Genomic DNA, 19,996 nt, shown 5'->3' on the forward strand with positions numbered 1-19,996 from the left:
TGAAACACAACAAGGGCAAGTGTAGTCTTGCGTCTGGGAAAGAACAACTCCCAAGTACCAGTATAGGTTGAGGACTGAGCTGTTGGAGAACAGCGTAGGGGAAAGGGACCTGGGGGTTCTGGTGGACAGCAGGATGACCATGAGCCAGCAATGTGCCCTCGTGGCCACCTGGGGTGTATTAGAAGGGGTGTGGCTAGTAGATCGAGTAGATCCTCCCCTCTACTCTGCCCTGGTGAGGCCACATCTGAAATATTGTGTCTGGTTCTGGGCCCCTCAGTTCAAGAGGGTCAGGGAACTGCTTGAGAGAGTCCAGCGCAGAGCCACAAAGATGGTTAAGGGAGTGGAACATCTCCCTTATGAGGAAAGGCTGAAGGAGCTGGGTCTCTTTAGCTTGGAGAAGAAAAGATTGAGGGATGACCTCAGTAATGCTTATAAGTATGTAAAGGGTGAATGTCAGGAGGACGGAGCCAGGCTCTTCTCAGTGATGTCCAATGGCAGAGGGCAACAGATACAAGCTGAAACATAGGAGGGTTCCACAGAAACATTAGGAGAAACTTTTCGCTGTGAGGGTGACAGAGCACTGGAACAGGCTGCCCACGGAGGGTGTGGAGTCTCCTTCTCTGGAGATATTCAAAACTAGTCTGGACACATTCCTATGTGACCTACTGTAGGTGATCCTGCTCTGGCAGGTGGGTTGATCTTCGAGGTCCCTTCAAACACCTAACATTCTGTGATTCTGTGAAAAACTCTTGGTCTGTTCAGTAAAGATGAAATGTTTAGAAACCAATTCCGAGATGGTCTTTGCAGAGTCATACAAGCAGTGAAATGTGTAGACTAAAGGTTATTTGCCAATTCATTTTATATAATAAATAAGCTGCTGAGTAAAACATAAGGAAACATATGGCTTATAGTCTTGAACATTATAGTAATTTACTTGTGTTGCCTCAGTAAGAATTGCACTTGGAAAGGACTAAATACTATACTAGACTGTTTGGAGCAGGGAATTTACTCAGGTGCAGTATATTTTTCCATTTATAAATGGGTCCCAAAATTCAGAGAGTTTCTTACTTTCTTTAATATAAAGGTCTCAAATACTTAAGCAAGAGCTGAGAGTGACTGTTTTGCCAGTGGAATCATAGCCAAAAAGCTTTAGGTTATACACAGGAGGAAAGTAGTAAAAAAAATTTCTTTGAATTACTAACATTTCCTAGGAGTCAACCGTTGTTAGTCAGACCTTAGAGATACATGACAGTTCCCTGCCTGACTTCTGGTACTTTTTGTATGTACCATCCATTAAAGAGTGTTTTTTATGCTTTTAGGTCACTACATGTATGTGGACTCTGTTTACGTCAAACATTTTCAGGAAGTGGCCCAGCTAATCTCACCAAAGACCACCGCACCAATGTCTGGCTGCTTATCTTTTTATTATCAACTTAAGCAGGAGAGTAGCATTATTTTTACTGTTTACTTGAGAGACATGAATGGCTTTTATGACGAGATCTGGAAAACAGAAAGTGCGCTAAGCACAGACTGGGCACTAGCAGAAGTGGACTTCAATGCACCATACCCCATGGAGGTGAGCCACCATTCCTCTGCAGTCCAGCATCAGACATCAGTGCTGGCTCAGGCCAAGTTGGAAACACAGCAGCGTCTGCCCAGTATCTGAAAGATGGCTATAAAGATGTTGTTGATCTGTTGTTTCCTTTTGTCCACTGCCTGTGGGTCAAAGAGAAATCACTTTCAATACCGGTGCTTGATTTTCAGCAAAGATTAAGGCAGGTGGTGCCATACTTGAACATGCTACCTTGGGAGGTTGTAAAGTCCTACTAAAGCAATATCTTTCAGTTCCTACTAAAAAATGCCAGTCTTGTTCTGTCCCATATTTCTGTGACTTGATGATCGTTTTTTGAGGATGCTGAGTATCATAAAATAATGCATGTCCCCACTGAAGAAGAAAAACTTAGAAGTGTATTCAACTTCCATTTTCTGCCTTACACAATCCTGCAATTCAGTCTTTCTGTACTTTCAGGAGATAAAGTCCAAACCTGAGTCCTAATAGTATGACAGTCCTTAGATGTGAAAGCCAGTACTCTAAGGTTACTATAATTAATTTCAAGAATATAAGAGAGAAATTGTACTTTTTATTCCCTGGACAAAACTAACATTAGAGGCAGTGTAGGTCCATTGATGAATGACGTGAGTGCCCTGGTGACAGAGGATACAAAGAAGGCAGAGTTGCTGAATGCCTTCTTTGCCTCTGTCAATACTGTTGGAGACTGTCCTCAGGAGACTCAGTCCCCTGGGGCCGCAGAGGAAGTCAGGATAAGGGAGGAGTTTGCCCTGGTTGAGGAGGATTTGATTAGGAAACAATTAGGACACTGAACATCCATAAATCCATGGGCCCTGGTGAGATGCACCCCCGGGTGCTGAGGGAGCAGGTAGAAGGCATTGCTAGGCCTTCTTGGTACGTCATGGACAACGGGTGAGGTGCCTGAGGCCTGGAGAAAAGCAAACGTCACTCCAGTCTTCAAGAAGGGTGACCCGAGTAACTACAGACTGGTCAGCCTCACCTCCATCCCTGGAAAGGTGATGGAACAAGTTATCTTCGGTGCTGTCTCTAGGTCTATCAAAGATAAGAGAGTTGTTAAGAGCAGTCAACATGGTTTTGCCAAGGGGAAGTCATGTTTGACCGATGTGATAGCCTTTTATGAAGATGTAACCAAGTGGATGGATGATATCTCTGCAGTGGATGCAGTTTATCTTGATTTCAGTAAAGCATTTGACACTGTCTCCCACAGTATCCTCATAGGTAAACTGAGGCAGTGTGGTCTGGATGACCAAGTAGTAAGGTGGGTTGTAAACAGGTTCAAAGAAGGAAGTCGGAGAGTTGTGGTCAATGCAGCAAAGTCTAGCTGGAGGCCTGTATCTAGTGGAGTCCCTCAGGGGTCAGTACTGAGGCCAGTGCTGTTCAGTATATTCATCAACGACCTTGATGAAGGAATAGAGTGCACTGTCAGCAAGTTTGCTGGTGACACAAAACTGGGAGGAGTGGCTCACACACCAGAAGGCTGTGCTGCCATTCAGCAAGACCTAGATAGGCTAGAGGGCTGGGTGGGGAGAAATCTTATGAAACACAACAAGGGCAAGTGTAGTCTTGCACCTGGGAAAGGACACCCCCATGTCCAGCCATAGGTTGGAGACTGACCTGTTGGAGAGCAGTGTAGGGGAAAGGGACCTGAGGGTTCTGGTGGACAGCAGGACGTCCATGAGCCAGCAATGTGCCCTCCTGACCAAGAAGGCCAATGGCATCCTGGGGTGTATTAGAAGGGGTGTGGCTAGTAGGTCAGGAGAGGTCTTCCTCCCCTCTACTCTGCCCTGATGAGGCCACATCTGGGATATTGTGTCTGGTTCTGGGCCCCTCAGTTCAAGAGGGTCAGGGAACTGCTTGAGAGCGTCCAGCACAGAGCCACAAAGATGGTTAAGGGAGTGGAACATCTCCCTTATGAGGAAAGGCTGAAGGAGCTGGGTCTCTTTAGCTCGGAGAAGAAAAGACTGAGGGATGACCTCAGTAATGCTTATAAGTATGTAAAGGGTGAATGTCAGGAGGATGGAGCCAGGCTCTTCTCAGTGATGTCCAGTGACAGGACAAGGGGCAACAGATACAAGCTGAAACATAGGAGGTTCCACAGAAATATTAGGAAAAAACTTTTTTACTGTGAGGGCGACAGCGCACTGGCCCAGGGAGGTTGTGGAGTCTCCTTCTCTGGAGATATTCAGAACCCTCCTGGATGCGTTCCTGTGTGATCTACTGTAGGTGATCCTGCTTTAGCAGGGAGATTGGACTAGATGATCTCTTGAGGTCCCTTCCAATCGCTAACATTCTGTGATTCTGTGAGTTTACTAAAAAAGCCCCAAACCTTAAAAGCCTGGAATAAACATTGTATACACACATATATATGTATAATATATATATATATGCATACATATGCACATATATATGTAAATGTGTGTGTATGAGTACATATTTTGTATAAATACATACACAAACACACACATTCCATCTTTATATATATGTAAAGATATATGTTCTTATATCTAATACATATAAATACCTTAGAATCACAGAATCACAGAACTGCTGGAGTTGCAAGGGACTAGTAGAGATCATCTAGTCCAAACCCACTCCAAAAGCAGAATTGCCTAGAGCACATCGCACAGGACTGCATCCAGGCGCCTTCTGAATGTCTCCAAAGACAGAGACTGTATGACCTCTCTGGGCAGCCTGTTCCAGTGCTCTGTCACCCTCATGGTAAAGAAATACTTTCTCATATTTACATGAAACTTGCTGTGTTCCAGCTTGTGTCGATTGCCCTTTGTCCTACTGGAAGGAGCCTAGGTCTGTCCTCCCTGCACCCACCCTTTAGATATTTATAGACATTGATAAGATCTCCTCTCAGCTTTCTCTTCTCCAGGCTAAATAGCCCCAGCTCTCTCAACCTTTCCTCATAAGGGAGATGTTCCAGTCCCCCAATCACTTTGTTGCCCTCTGCAGGACTCTCTTTAGTAGTTCCCTGTCTTGAACTGGGGAGCCCAGAACTGGACACAGTATTCCAGATGCGGCTTCACCAATGCAGAATAGAGGGGGAGGGTGACTTCCCTTGACATACTGGCCACACCCTTCTTTATGTACCCCAGGATACCATTGGCCTTTCTGTCAATGAGGGCACATTGCTGCCTCATAGTTTACTTGCTGTCTACCACAACTCCAAGAGCCTTCTGCTCAGGGCTGCTTTCTAAACCTAACCTGTATTGGTTCCTAACCTATATTGGTGCATGGGGTTGTTCCTTCCCAGGTGCAGGACCTTACATTTGCCTTTGCTGAATCTCATTAGGTTCCTCTCTGCCCAGCACTCCAGCCTGTCCAGGTCACACTGTGGGGCAACACAGCCCCCTGGTGCGTCAGTCACACCTCTCAGTTTTGTATCATCAGTGAAGCTGCTGAGGATACACTCTGTCCCCTCATCTAGGTCATTGGTGAATACGTTAAATAAGATTGGACCCAGTACTGACCCTTGTGGAACACCACTGGTTACAGGCCTAAAATACTGAAATAAGCAGTGTATATATATTATAAATACACATGCATACTTATATGTATACAAAAATATATTTTATACATATATATGTAATTTATATATATATTATAGATAACATTAGGATTACAAATAAATTAGCTTTCATTCTACTTACTTTAACTCCACATAGATTGTCTATAAATTCACCTTAAACCTGCAGATTTGCAGAAATTATTAGAGGTAAAGCTAATTTTTATCAGGTATTACATGGTCTTTTTATACTCTGTAAACCATCCATTTGAATTTTCAGATTTGAAATGGTGTGGGAAAGGAGATTAGATCAAATCAGCGCTCATAATACTGAATGGTGAATTACTTCTTCAATAAATATAAAGTAATATCATAGACTCATAGAATGGTTTGGGTTGGAAGGGAACTTAAATATAATTTAGTCCAACCTCCTTGCCATGGGCAGGCATCTTCTGCTACATCAGGTTGCTCAAAGCCTCATCTACCCTGGCCTTGAACACTTCCAGGGATGAGACATCAACAGCTTCTCTGGGCAACCTGCTCTAGTGTTTCACCATCCTCATGGTAAAGAATTTCTTCCTAATATATAACCTATATCTTCTCTGCGCTAGTTTAAAACCATGGGCCCTTGTCCTATTGCTACATGGCCTTGTAAACAGTCCCTCCCCAACTTTCCTCTAGGTCTCCTTCAGGTACTGGACAGCCACTATAAGGTCTCCTCAGAACCTTCTCTTCTCCAGGCTGAACAAACTCTCTCAGCCTGTCTTTGTAGGAGAGGTGCTTCAGCGTCTTGATGATCTTCATGGTCCTCATCTGAATCTACTTCAACAGCTCCATGTCTTTCTTGTGCTGGGGGGGCCCCATTGCTGAACGCAGTACTTCAGGTGAGGTCTCGCAAGAGCAGAGGAGTGGAATCATGGAATCATAAAATGGTTAAGGTTGGGAGGGATCTTGAAGATTACTTGGTTCCAACTCCCCTACTGTTGGCAGGGACACCTCTCTCCCACTAGCCCAGGTTGTTCAAAGCTCCATCCAACCCGGCCTTGAACACCTCTAGGGATGGGGCATCCACACACTTATCTTGATGCAGCCCAGGATGCAATTCGCTTTCTGGGCTATGAGCACAGATCACTGTCTCACATTCCTTTTTGTATCTACCAACACCCCAAGTCCTTCTCTGCAGGGCTGCTCTCTATCCACTTATTGCCCAGCTTGTATGTGTGCTTATGTAAGGGGAAGAACAGTCTTAGTGCTATAGATGGAAACGAATTATTAATCATTTAGAGCTTGGCATTACTGTGATTAGTTTTGTGAAACTAAGTTCCTAGTGGCATTCATAAAACTGTCCATAATATTGGAAAATATCTATAATGGAGTAAACAACAAGGCAGAGGATGTCTTACCTCTAGATTAATGCAGAGGGTACCCTTGGATTCAGTAGAGCATGGATTTTCAACTGTCTGAGTTAAAAAAGTGTATCCTAGAACTACAAGAGGGATCTAGGGTTAATCAAAATTATGGAGAAGTTGTGTTAGTAAAATAATAGTTTTCAACCTGGAAAACTGAAGTAGAATATAGTAGATGTTCATAAACATAATGAATGACACAGTAAAGATTTGCTGGTCCTTTTTCTCGTGATTTACACTGCTGTTCCAAATTCTTAATAACTAGGTAACGGTTTTATAATAAACCAAAGGGAGGACTTTCTCCTACATCACATAACTATAGAACTCACTTCCACAGACTACTATGCATACCATTACTCTGATCATTTCAAAAACTGATAGACAAATAAATGGGAAAGAATCTGTCAGGAATGTAATGTGAGGGAAGAAGGACTGGAAGCTTGTCACTATCTTTAGTTCTTTCTGTAGGTGACCTGTGTTGGAAACAAGACACTGGGCTACATGGACTTTATTCTGCTCCAGGAATTTTTATGCAATCCAACACAGTCATTACTTTAGAGCTCACTTTATAGTAATAAGATTACACCTTACATATAACATATTCAGGTGCTTTAAGAGGGTCTTTCTCTTTTTTTTCATCTGGCTCTGGATCACTCAGGATTCCTTCACAGCTCTCCTAGTTTGGCTCTCATCCCTAAGCAAGACATCACAGGACATTTCACTGAAAAGGATCTCACTCTGGAAGCATTTTTTCATATATCCTTTTTTACCCCTGGGTTTGCTTTGTTATTCAGGCCTTTTCTCAAAGTTTTCCTGTAACTCAGAGCTTTGATCCTTAAGAGAAATTTTAAGACACTTCCTCAAGAGTTACAGGCTGACCTCCATTTACTTGAGGAAATTATGTCCCTTGGGAATGGCTAAGTATGAACATGGTTTAATTTTTGTGGTAAACTAATTTTTTTAAGGAAATCTTCCCTGCCATCAGGTTCCAAAGCATGAGTTTCAGGGTCTGAGGATGTTTAGAGAAAACATTAAAACATAGTATTGTAACAGAAGAGTAATCCACAGCTTGTTTTTAGCTCTTGATCTAGATAGTTTCTAAATACAGTAGTAATTAGGCATCTTTGGAGTTCTAGTCAGCACAGCCCCTGAATCCTGTCTTGTCATGACAGTATCCCCTTACTGCATCTTTAAAACTGATGCTTCATAAAGCAGCAGAAGAGCTATGTTCTCCTCGATTTTTCCTTAACCTTGAGTGGGCAAAAATCTCATACCAGGGTCAGGCTCTGATTTATATCCCTAGTGACATAATTTAATTTGTGCCAACACCTGCAGTGTTGTCTGAAATGCCCTGGAGTCTGTCTGCGACATCCGATCAGAACTCTGCAATATGAAGATATATACTAAAGTTACTGTTGTGTATATAGTAGATGACTAACAAATTATTATTATTTCTAGGTGATATTTGAAGTTGCTTTCAACAGTGCCAAGGGAGGTTATGTTGTCCTTGATGATATTTCTTTCTCTCCGGTTTACTGCAGCAATCAAACAGGTATGAGTTCTTACTGCTGTTTACTTTCCTTAGTTTTGCTGGTTTTTTTGCCTCTTTAAAGTCAGTACTTGCAATATTTCATAGTGATGTGCAGATGGTACCTTCTCAACTGATCAGCACTGTTGGGCTCTTCTTCTTCGTGGTGACAAAACAGCAGATAAACACTAATGTCATTTATTTGATCAAGAAATCAGTCCTTAATTTTTGCTCTCCAAAGACCTCACCTCAGGAGATCTGCAACTGGAATGAATGCTGCATTTGCATCACCCCATCTTTTGAACAAATCGCCAATTGCACACCTGTTGAGGAAAGAGACAGAGATTTCCCCAGGTGTGGTGATATGAGAAAGAAAATGTCCTGGGCTTTTCATTACTGCTGATGGAGGGAATATCTTCTTCCATGGCAGATTCCCTGAGGTGTTCTTCAGAGCCAAAACAGGAGACTTGCCTTTTTGTCTTCATTCTTCCAGGTGGTATTCTTAGAGTGGTACATCTCTGAGGTTTTTCACAGCACCAGAAGTCAGCTGAATCCATGTGACCTCTCCTGTAGAGGCACTTGGGATGAGGGACTTTGTCATTTGTGAATGCAGCCTCTTCAGCAGCCATGTACAGTTGCTTGGGTTTTACTGTAGCACTAGACAATAGTCAAAAGTAGATTAGCGGTTTCACACTGAGCCCATCCATTCTTTCAGTCACAAGTTTGAATTTTGGGCTAATGTTTTGAAGTGGTCAAAGAAAAAGAGATTTTTTTGTCTTTTTTCTCTGCTGGATTTACCTGCACTGCTGAAGGATCAATAGGAGATAGATTCAAGATATGTTATTAATCCATAACTTCTGGCTGAGTAAATCTAGTTCATAACTAGCTTTGCAATGCCCATTCCAGTTTTGCTTTGTTTTGCAACCTGAATTATGTTTGCAGCATGCCATGGATTAGAACTGTGTGTTCATCTGTGTTTTCCACTTCAATTTTCAGATGGCTTGTACGTGTTGAGGTATGGGATAAATTGTGTAGTATTTTTTGCCCAATCCAGATTTAGTCAGGCTATCACAGCCCAAGTTTAGATTTACTCTGAGCAGTAAATTTTATAGGTTGAGCTAGAGCTTTGTCTACTAACTCTGATTTTGGAGTTTTGTTGGCCTCTTTTTTTCTGTTTGAGAAATCAATGTCAATAATTTGCTTTATATTTTATTGAAAGCTGGTTAATCCTTCAGGCGTTTCTCCTATTTTCGTCATCAGGGTTTTTGAGTAGAGATGTTAAAGAGATCTTCATTCCCCTTATAGTCACCCCTAGTAGTGTATATAACAACATTAACTTTTTCTGTATTTTTCTGACAGTTTTGGTCAACAAAAGTCTCAATATTAGCAGATGGAGGGAAAACATACCAGAATATTAAACTTGCTCACCAAAGGATGAATGTGAAGATGGGTTTAATCCTGCATGGACCTGGTAGTGCTCCAACTGTATTTTCTTTAGCTAGGAAAGCAGCAGGTGGCCAGGACTGCCTCCTTTTTCTCTGTAGGCGGAGAAGGACACAAGGGCAGTGCTTAAATATGGCTTAGTTGAGGCTGAGAAGGCCACAGATGTCTCTCTAGGACCAAAATTTTGCTTCTCATGAAGCTGATTGCCTGTGTCCCTGCCCTGGCCAGGAAGTTCCTCTGACCCGCATGCAGAAGGGTTGCATGTGCAGTGCCACAGAATGATGCTCACAGGGTCCTGACATAGCAAAAAATTGCATGATAGTTTCGGTTTGTACCCCTCCTTCCCCCAGTATCTGGTATGAGTGACTTCAAAAACCTTTAAAGTAGAAATGTCTTACTTAAAACCACTTATTTAACAGGGAGATTTTTTCAGACTGAAGCAAATCATAGAATGGTTTGGGTTGGAAAGGACCTTTAAAGGTCACCTAGTTCAATCCTCTTGCAGTAGGCAGGGACATCTTTTAACTAGATCAGGTTGCTCAGAGTCCCATCCACCCTGGCCTTGAATGTCACTAAGTATAGAGCCTCCACCATGTCTCCAGGCAACCTGTTCCAGTGTTTCACTACCCTCATAGTAAAGAACTTCTCCCTAATGTCTAACCTAAATCTGCTCTGCTCTAGTTTAAAACCATGGCCCCTTGTCCTATTGCTACATGCCCTTGTAAACAATCCATCCCCAGCTTTCCTCTAGGCCCCCTTCAGGCCACTGTAAGGTCTCCTCAGAACCACAGAAACACAGTATACTTTGGCATCCTTGTACTTCAAATAGTTATGGTTTTTTATAGTGTGTTCTTCCTAACAGAATGAATGAATCTATCTTTCAGGAACTCCTTTCAATCCTGCCAAGGTAGCCTGCGATTTTGAGGAAGATCTGTGTAATTTTTACCAGGATCACAAAGATGGCCCAGGATGGAGCAGAGTGAAAGTGAAGCGTAATGTGTATAGAGCAGGAGATCACACTACTGGGTTTGGTAAATCAAAACTACTTTTCTCTAGAAGAGTTAAAATGTATATAAAAGTTCATAGAACCATAGAACAGTTTGAGTTGGAAAGGACCTCAAAGATCACCTAGTTCCAATCCCCCTCCCATGGGCCAGGACACCTCCCACTAGACCAGGTTGCTCAAAGACCCATCCAGTCCTGCCTTGAACACTTCCAGGGAGGTTAACCTCCAGGTTAAAGGTTAAACTGTTGTGTCATTGTTCACTCTGGTAAATAATGTCATCGACCCACTGGTTAGGTTTCCTCACTGCAACTTGCTGCATTAAAGATCAGTGTACACCACTCTGTTCTAGCTGGGTCTCTGCCTGTGCCTCCCCATGTGTAAAGGGGAAAGGTCACTTCTTAAATACTCCTGCCGCGACATAAATACTGATCTGGAGTAACTGAAGGGATGATTCCACAAAAACTAGAAGTAGCTTAATATATTGCTTTTAATATAGAGGAATGATAGGCTTTTAGCTCTTCCAGGCTTAGGTTAGTTAGCAATTTTAAGGGAAAACTGTCAAACCACATAGTGAAAGGCCTGCTAATAAATTCTGAAAGTCATACATCTCTTTGCGTTTAGTATTCACAGTTCTTAATCATATCGGCTAAAGTCTGACATCCTTATACTTGATGCAGGGAGTAATAGGCTTTTTGCCCCATCTTTCATTCTTTGGTCTTGCAGCAGTAAACTTGAAACAGCCACATATACAGTGAGGCCAGCAGGCCAGAGAATTTTTCAGTGTAAATTTGAAAAATGCTAATTTGTGGTAACTTAGCCATGTGCCAGTATAGCCTGAAGTAGCTCAGATGCTTTCAGAAAAATTCTCATTTCCTTCCAGAGTGTGATAATCTGTTTCTTGCTAGTAGAAATTGTATTTATAACCAAAGTCTGGTGCAGTAACAGAAGCTGCTTTGATAGCAGATCAGCTGTGCGACTTGCATATTAGAAATATTCAATACTTGCCATGTCTTGCAGGTTATTACTTGCTGGCGAACACAAAGTTTACATCACAGCCTGGCTACATTGGACGTCTGTACAGCCCAACACTGCCAGGAAACCTGGAGTTTTGTCTGCGTTTTTACTATGCCTTATATGGGTTTTTCCAAATGAGTGGCACTCTTGCTGTTTACATCTTTGAGGAGAATCACGTAGTACAAGAGAAAATCTGGTCCGTCTTGGACTCTCCAAAGGGAGTTTGGACTCAAGCTGAAATCTCTTTCAAAAAGCCTATGCCTTGCAAGGTAAGAGCTAGCTCTTTAAATCTGCTGAATTCTGGATGGAGATTCTTCTTGCCTTCTTCTCCTAGGGTTCTTTGTTATCTGGAGCTTAATCCTAAGTGAACTGTACCTGCAAAGTAAAATAGTTTCCCAGGCAAAACAGTAGGGAGCAGCTCCCATGGGAGCCTCAAAAAAGGGGCTTTGTTCTTGGAATGGGGCAGTGTTGCCCTAGTGTCCTCAACTGTAGTCATAGTATTTGTGGAGATTTCACCTGAGAAGCTCTAACGAGTCTTGGTTTCTCAGCAGACTCCACATTTACTCACTTTTGTTTGCTTCTTATGTGATTCACGTCACTGTACACAGTTACAGATTTTAATTCATCTAAAAAATCAGTACTGATTAAGTTCTGGTCAAAATGTTGAGCTAATCCTACTTTCCTTAACTCAACCACTGGTTTAAAACATGAAACCAGAAGTCAGTGTAATTCAGAGCAACGGACTTGAAGTATTTGCAATGTTTGGTTACAGAAGTCACTTTGTTACCTCAGCAAATTACTCAAAATAACATATTTTACACCAACTCCTGAGTTAAGTCATCAAGCTGCTGTTATTCCTCATCTCCACTCTTTTTTACAAAGACTGACTTCTACAAAAATTTGTGAAGGCACTACTCCTGTGGTTATCCTGATTTCTGTAATGAGTTTTCACTGTGAGTCATCTAAGGTAGACCAGATGGATCACTATCTGATGACACTGAGGTAAATCCAGCTTTTTCTCCAAGTGTGATAGTACTGTGAACGTATTGAATGAAAGCTTGTCTTGTAACTCAAGTACTTCTTGATTATCAACAAACATCTTAAACATTTTCCCCACTACAAAGTAATTTTTGAAATTGCAGTAGTTACTGAGTTTAATCTTTCTTGGAAAAATAAAAAAGTGGTTTTCTTCAGAGTAAATACACTGCAAAAGAAGAAAGCTCACCAGCCAAAATTGCCTAACTGTTAAAAGGGAAAAGTTCAGTCTTAATTGTTGGCTAGCTCTCAGGTATCTGATACCTTTAAAAAAATGGGATTTTTATTCTCTTTCAACTGACATAGGAAAAAATATATACTGTATGAGCAGTGATGACAGCTGAGCATGACTTTTAAGATGGTTTATAGCCTTGGAGGTGGAAGGTTTTTTTAGCATCTGACATTTACATGGAAAATATTTTCCAGTATGAAAATAAGAAGAACTATTTTTATGTTTTCCTAGAAATTATTGTATCTAAAACACTTGTGAAAAAACTTGCCGGGGATGGTAAGCTTTTTTTCATGAATTGCAGCTTTCATAGCTGTAGCTACCAGTCTGTCTGTAGGCAGTAATAGATGAGGACAGCAGCACAGAGGAGTATAAAGAAATCAAGGGAATATCATTACTGCCTCTGAGCCCAAAGTTCTGGAGGAGGGAAGAAACCCGGTGCTCTGCAGCAGAAGGATTTGTTGGCCTTTGGCAATTCTCAAAACCCTTCAATAGGTCCTTCAGGTGTGGTGATGGGAGAGCTTTCTTTCCCATGGAAACAAGTTGCAGAATGCTTCTGTTGAGGAGGCATTCCTCAAATATCACAAAAAGTAAGATTTACTGGGCTTGAGGGAACTCAGCATGTGTTCAGCACATCACAATTCAGACATTCCTTAGCCAAATAATTATGTATTTGTGCATGTGTGTGAAGTTTTACCTCAGCCTTGGTTTAACCCTATTCTCTCACACTTTCTTCTTGGACTGCAAGATTAAATTAGGTTTAGAACAGGCATTAAGCTGCAGTTTTCCATATGTAGTAGATGCTATTGGTTCATAATACATCATGCACAAGCTGTAATGTGCTGAACTTTGTATAATGGTTGTGTATGTTTATAAATCATCACTTTATAAAGTTTTCCTTATACAAATAGTACATGGAAGAAAATGGGTAAAGTTTTGAAGTATGTCAATATGGAAAAGTATGTCAAGATATGTTTATGGCTGAGAAGGTGGCATACAAAAGACAAATTATGTTGAAGTTTAATCATGTGTCTGGTTGCCATAACGCAAGGATGAAAACCTGATGTAGTTACAGGTTGTCTTGCTTAAATATTCACAAGCAGGCTTGAATGAAGTTGCATAGTGAATGCAATTCTGGCTTTTACTTGCAATCTCATGCCCAGTTCTTCAACCTTAATAATTTAAAAAGTCCTTTATGCCCAATTCTTCAACCTTAATAATTTAAAAAGTCCTTCATGCTTTATATTGTTTGTTTCTTCTTTTCCAAGTCAACAGAAGGAAATGCAGGAGAACTGGTATGGTATTGTATAAACACTTAGGTTAGTTATCTGTAAAGATATGTCTGCCTAGGACCTAGTGAAATAGCTGAGAAAGAACACTCATTTCAGTAGCTGTCTGCAATGTAGGCCAGTAGTGGAGATGCATCAGAGCACATTTTGCCTGACAGCAAGAAGAGTTGGGTACCAGCAAGTCAGAGGTTACACTTCAGGCTCTGGACAGAGAGACAGTATAGAGAAACAGGAAAGAAGCAAGCTACTGGAGTTTGGCCTCTCTTGCCCTTTTTCTCCAATGAGTTCTCACATCTCTTCCTTGCTGGTGCTTGTCTTATCTATCCTGCCCCATAGGCAGCAACATCCACCCCCAGCCCCTTTGTATTTGCCCTCTTAATTGTGGCTCCTCATTTCCCTATCATGTCCCATTCTATTTGCTCTGCTTGTCTCAGTTCTTACAAATTTTAGTTTTTCAAAAACTGATGACTTGACAGAAAGCATAGTTCTGGCCCAAAGATCAAACCCTGACATATTTCATGATCCTACTCCAAAGACTAGGAGTGCCCAAACTTTTTAAAAAATTATTATTATTATAATAGGGTCAAAATAAAATCCTTTTTCCTAGCCTTGTTCTTGGAAATGATGAAACTGTTTTGTCTTAAATCTTCCAAAACAAGCCTGAAGCAAGGACCCAGCATGGAAAGTATGAGCTGAAATCATTGCATCTTGGCAATGTTACAAGCAGGTGAAAAACAGTCTTTTAAAGGAGTGAAGTGGTCTCTAAGATAAGGCACAGATGTGATGACTACTGTGCCTTTCATATTGTTTTCTGGGTCACATTATGTCTAGACTTGGATGATAAGAAGCTGCAGGCATGCACAGAAGTTATTCGTTACTGGGTGTGACTTGAAGATTGGTTCAGCACCTGTGGAAATAGTAAACAGTCTCCTGCCTGTTCCTTAATGGTCAGTAAAGTCAGCAAAGGAGTCATTAATGCTGCTTTGGCCAGGGAGTCCTGAAGATTTGAATGATTCTGCAGCTAGAAAATAACTGTTTTAAAATTCCTGATTACCTATGTCCTTCCTCTTTCTTCTACTACGGACACTCCCAAGGCTTTGAAAACAATACAAAATTCATCTGATACTTTTTAATTGTGACATTTGTTTGCATCAGAACAATAAAAAGGCTCTGATTTTCATCTCCTGGTTTGTGTAGTCGGTTTTGCAAGTTCTTTTTTAATTAGCTAACTGCAGTCTGGCACAGACTGTTGGATTGAGTTCTGTGCACAGGAAATGTGGAGCTGGCCAAGAAGCTTTCACACTACCACACCAGAAAGGTTGGGTGGTATGATCCAGCTGAGCAAGTTGAAAATGTTTATTCATATATATATATATGTATATATCTATGCATGCTGCAAATATATACGCTATAGCATATATATAGCCCTACCAAGAAAGCAGGAAATGTAAAATCTTGATTTCTCAATTTGCTGTTGAGGCAATCTCTCTTGTAGTTAATGTATGTATCTATGATCCTATGGACATACAGTCTTGTTTTTATACTCTGTATTGTCCAGGCAATAAATGTGGAAATGAATAAATAAATAAAAATATCCTAACATATATTCAAATAAGTGAAAAACCCTTATGCCTCTTAAAGGGCAGCATAAAAAACTGGGTCTGAAATAGGTAGATTGTTTTGATCTGATTGAATGTACTGAAAGTGATCCTTTGGGCCAATACATGGCAGGGAAAAGTCAGAGTTAACTGTAAGAAAAGTTCACATATGTCATAAGTAACCTTGAGATGCTTACACGCACCGTGCAGTGAGAATCTGTGTTTTAATATTGTGTGTGTGTGTGTGTTTGTGTGTATATTCTACCATGAAAAGATATTTCTTTTATTTAACTTCACAACAAAGTCTAAATGCCTAGATTAAAATGAAGGTTTGAGTGCAATTCAGTCTACTTACATCGGTTCTGCTGAACTGCTAGATCAGTTCTGCTAGATTTCATTCATCATTCTGAAGCTTGGGTTTTTTAAAGCAAACATCTCATGCTGTTTATCCATTCATGCAAGTTTTTGCCATGTTACCTAGCACTGTAGTGCTTGAATACTTCCCACAGAGTTCAAAACCAAATTCCCAGAAAGGTAGCTGGCATCATAACAGCCCAACCTACTTCCATTAGAGTAGTTGTGGCAGCATTTCTTGGGTTTTCATTCTTTCGGTTTACTCTTCTTTCTCTCTGATGTTTTTTTTTTCCTCTTTCCTCAAGTTCATCTGTTTGTTTTCACCCATCCTCCATTACTGATTTTACCTGCAGTCGTGAGAAAGCAAAATCAAGTGACTGAGTGTTTCACTTCAATATTTAAATACTTCTAAAAAAAAAAAAAAGGACTTTTTTGGTAATGACTAAACACTGAAATCCTTTGCTGCAGGATACTGTTGAGGCCAATAGTATACATGCATTTTAAAAAGGATTAGGCAAATTCATGGAAAATAGACTTCACAGTGACAGTAAACACAGTGATACAGTTGTGATCTACAATTCAGCAAGTTCTTCAGCTCTTTGGAGGCTGAACATAATATAAATGGTACAACTAGATTTATAGTTAATAGTTTCTAGTACTGTTTTCCCTAAACATCAGTTAGCACCCCTCCACCTTCTCAGGGCTTGATATTAAGGTCTTTGGCCCTTTGTTCTCACATCATCACTGTGATGATGCTCAATACTAAATTATTCTAGCCTTCTTTTTGCTGCTGAGAAATGTATGTCTCCCACTTGTCCACGGAAGTCATAGGTGAATGACTAAAGCAATCCTGGATATACAGTGAAGTCCTAGATCCCTGTAACCAAGTCACCAGTATAAAGGACACAGTTCTCCAGTCAGTTATCAAGTGGAAGAGGGCAGGCATCCTAGTCCTCATCTCCACCTTCTCCTCCTTCTCTGGAGAAAAAAAGCACTTGTGTAAAATAAAGGAGCTTTTCAGTACTGTTCTGACGCAACTCTCTCATGATAAGGTAGGCAACCTAAAGTTTGAGCTGCAGTTTTATAGTATGACCCTTCAGTCCTTCCTTTTCTCACCCCTAATCTGAGAAATTCCTTAAAAAACAGTCACTGGAAATGCCTATTTAAAGTAAGAAGATTAGGGTCTGTAAATAGTAGGATTAGTGTTTGCAAAAGGTGTACTCCGCTGTCTGTCTTGTTTGATACATGGATATGAAAAAGACATACTGGAAACTAAAAATTATTCAGGTTAGAAAGTGTTACCAAAGTGGCTTGCATCTTCACAGTAGCTAAGCAAGGAGATACGTTGCATGAAATATTACATACCTTCTTTTAGTATCTGTGATTTTTAACTGATATTACCCTTTTTTGCTCAATTTTTGTTCTGGGTACTTAGTACTGAGTTATTACAATGCCACATCAACTGACAAGACTTCTCAGTCTAGAGACAAGAACTCATAAAAAGAGCCAAGGAAACTATTTCACTGAAAAGAGGATAGAGCCATAATATTACATTTCTGGAAGTCTATAAGGGCCCTAGGGAACAACTGAAGGTATCAGTGTCCTGTATACATTTCTGTGCAGGCAGCATTCTCTACTAGACAGTGCAATCCAGTAAATATAGATGCAGCATTAATGGCCTGTGGCCCTAAGGTGCTTTGTTAGCTTTATATTTCTCTTTCATTGTTTCTGAAACCCATTTGGCCTTGGACAGGAAAGATTTTCAAAACTATTTCTTCAAATGTCACAACTTCATTACCGGTGTCATCCAATTCTCCATGCAGAAGCTTTCATAGTCCATTATTTTTCCAGTAGAAGCTCATTGTCTTTATATGGCAAGAAATTGAACTTGCCTGGTGAGTGCCATTTTAAATCAACTTATTTTAAATGACAGAAGCTTTCAGACATTCTAATTTTGTCTTAATAACTTACTTGCATTCTTGATAAATGAGTTTCTGACTGTTTAAGCCAAAGAAAAGCAAGCCAATTGAAATGTAGTTTAATTAAATTAGATAAATGGAATCTGGACTACACTGATAATGTATCAAACAGCCCTGGACAATCAGAATGACTCTTCCATTCCCTGTCCAGTGATGGATCTGTGGCTTACACACTTACATGGCTGTGTACTAGCATAATTGACTGAAAAGTCAGGCTCTCTGTTTTGTGAAAACATCGTTACTGCTTGTGTCATGTCACACTATCGTTTCTGGCCTCCAATTATTTCTGAATTTCATAATACTGAGTTTTGTGTCACGTCAGAAATTACAACAGTTACTTCTCACAAAAACACACCTCAGACTGTACTAAAATTGCCTTTCTCCTTAAGAAATTGAACCTAAGTATATGTTTGAGTGACAAACAGAGTTTTGTGTCCACATAGATATACAGTATGTAGTTTGAACTTAGGAATATTCATGAGGATGGAATTAGGTGAATTAATTTTCTGCAGAGGCATACCTTGCTTTTAAATCACCAGATCTGGCTGCTATCACAGTTTTTCTTTTGTTTGGCTAATCTGGCTTTTTAACTGTGCAAGAGCTGTATTTTCTGGGATAAACAAGTATGAAATAAAATTCACAGAACCCATAGGAATCTGGAGGCATCTTCTCTCCTTTTCTCCTGTTTTCAGTTCAGGTTCCTCCAAACCTCCTTTTACAAGCTTCCCCATGAGTCCTTCTTAGACATCTTGATGGAGATACCAAAACCAGGTCAACTTCGTATCTGTAGGTTTTCACTCTCATCTGCTTGTAGAGATGCAGAGTGCTAAGGACGACAAGTCCTTTCCATGTCACTCCATGTCTGCAGCACAACCTAACAATGTGTCATGGGAGAAGTGAAATCCTGCTTGCTCACATCTGGCATTGCTCGTTACTAACGCAATCCAGGACAAATGCTAAAAACTGATTACTGATTCTTTGATGCTGCAGGTCAGGAAGATTGATGAAGCACCGGAAAATAAACACACCAGCTTCCAGAAATGGAGGCAGTGATTTGGAAGCAAACTAATGTCCTGGCTATGACCTGTTATTGGAACAAAAAGAGACATGAGAAGAAAATGTTTTATTTTTCAGTAACATAGGCAAAAATTGCCTGCATTTGATAATGCTTTTAATTTATCCTCCATGAAAGCATGCAAGTCCAGGAAGATTTGTTACCTAGTTTGAAACAATTGTTAATCTGTCATGTTTTAAGAAGAAAGTGTGAGCTGAGCACAAGGACCTCTCTATCCTCTTCTCCAAGGCATGAGATAACTTCATAAAAAATTATTTGAGAAGAATTTACCTATGAAATATGTTCAATCAAAATAAAAACAAATGCAAATTATCATGAGATTAGTCCTACTAAGACTATACAAAGGATTCAGAGACCTGATGCTGAGTGTGAATGAGTAGCTGAGTAAATCCAAAATGGTACAATTTTAGTAGGTAAAGTTCAAATAGTTTATGACAGAAAAGGACGTTTGGGACAAAAGAAGAGTGAATAAATTTGACCTGTGCATAAAAATATGTTCTGTCCCATCACTTAAAACTAAATCAAGAATATAACAACAAAATAAGCTGATGAACAATATCAGTAAATATGCCATAGCTAATACTGGGAACTCCACACTCCCAAGCACAAGCTCCCCTGCCCCTGTGCAATTATAAATGCTGTTCATGGCAGCATGTCACCCAACACCAAAAAAAGCAATCAGAGAATTAGTAACACTAGAGCTACAGATTACAAAGGTGAAAAAATTTACAAGTGTCACCAAAATAGGTCAATCCTTTGATTGTACAATGGCTACTGGCTCAATAGCCTTTGAGAGACCAACAGTTATTCACAGAATCACAGAATGTTAGGGGCTGGAAGGGACCTTGAAAGATCATCTCCTCCAACCCCCCCTGCTAAAGCAGGATCACCTACAGTGATCCTGCAGGAACATGTCTAGACGGGTTTTGAATGTC

General features: G+C 40.5%; 1 protein-coding gene across 1 annotated transcript; it reads left to right on the forward strand.

The window, feature by feature from the left end:
• Positions 1 to 1,319: 1,319 nt before the first annotated feature.
• LOC104271048 (MAM domain-containing protein 2-like) lies at positions 1,320 to 11,771 on the forward strand (the record flags this gene model as incomplete). The annotated part of the gene is made up of 4 exons (XM_009865599.1): positions 1,320 to 1,576; positions 7,970 to 8,063; positions 10,367 to 10,513; positions 11,506 to 11,771. Coding segments are annotated over 4 exons (764 nt in total), but the record flags the coding sequence as incomplete, so codon positions are not given.
• Between the last annotated feature and the right edge of the window lie 8,225 nt (positions 11,772 to 19,996).

The sequence above is a fragment of the Apaloderma vittatum genome, unplaced genomic scaffold (genome assembly GCF_000703405.1).
Source record: "Apaloderma vittatum isolate BGI_N311 unplaced genomic scaffold, ASM70340v1 scaffold7240, whole genome shotgun sequence".
NCBI lineage: Eukaryota > Metazoa > Chordata > Aves > Trogoniformes > Trogonidae > Apaloderma > Apaloderma vittatum.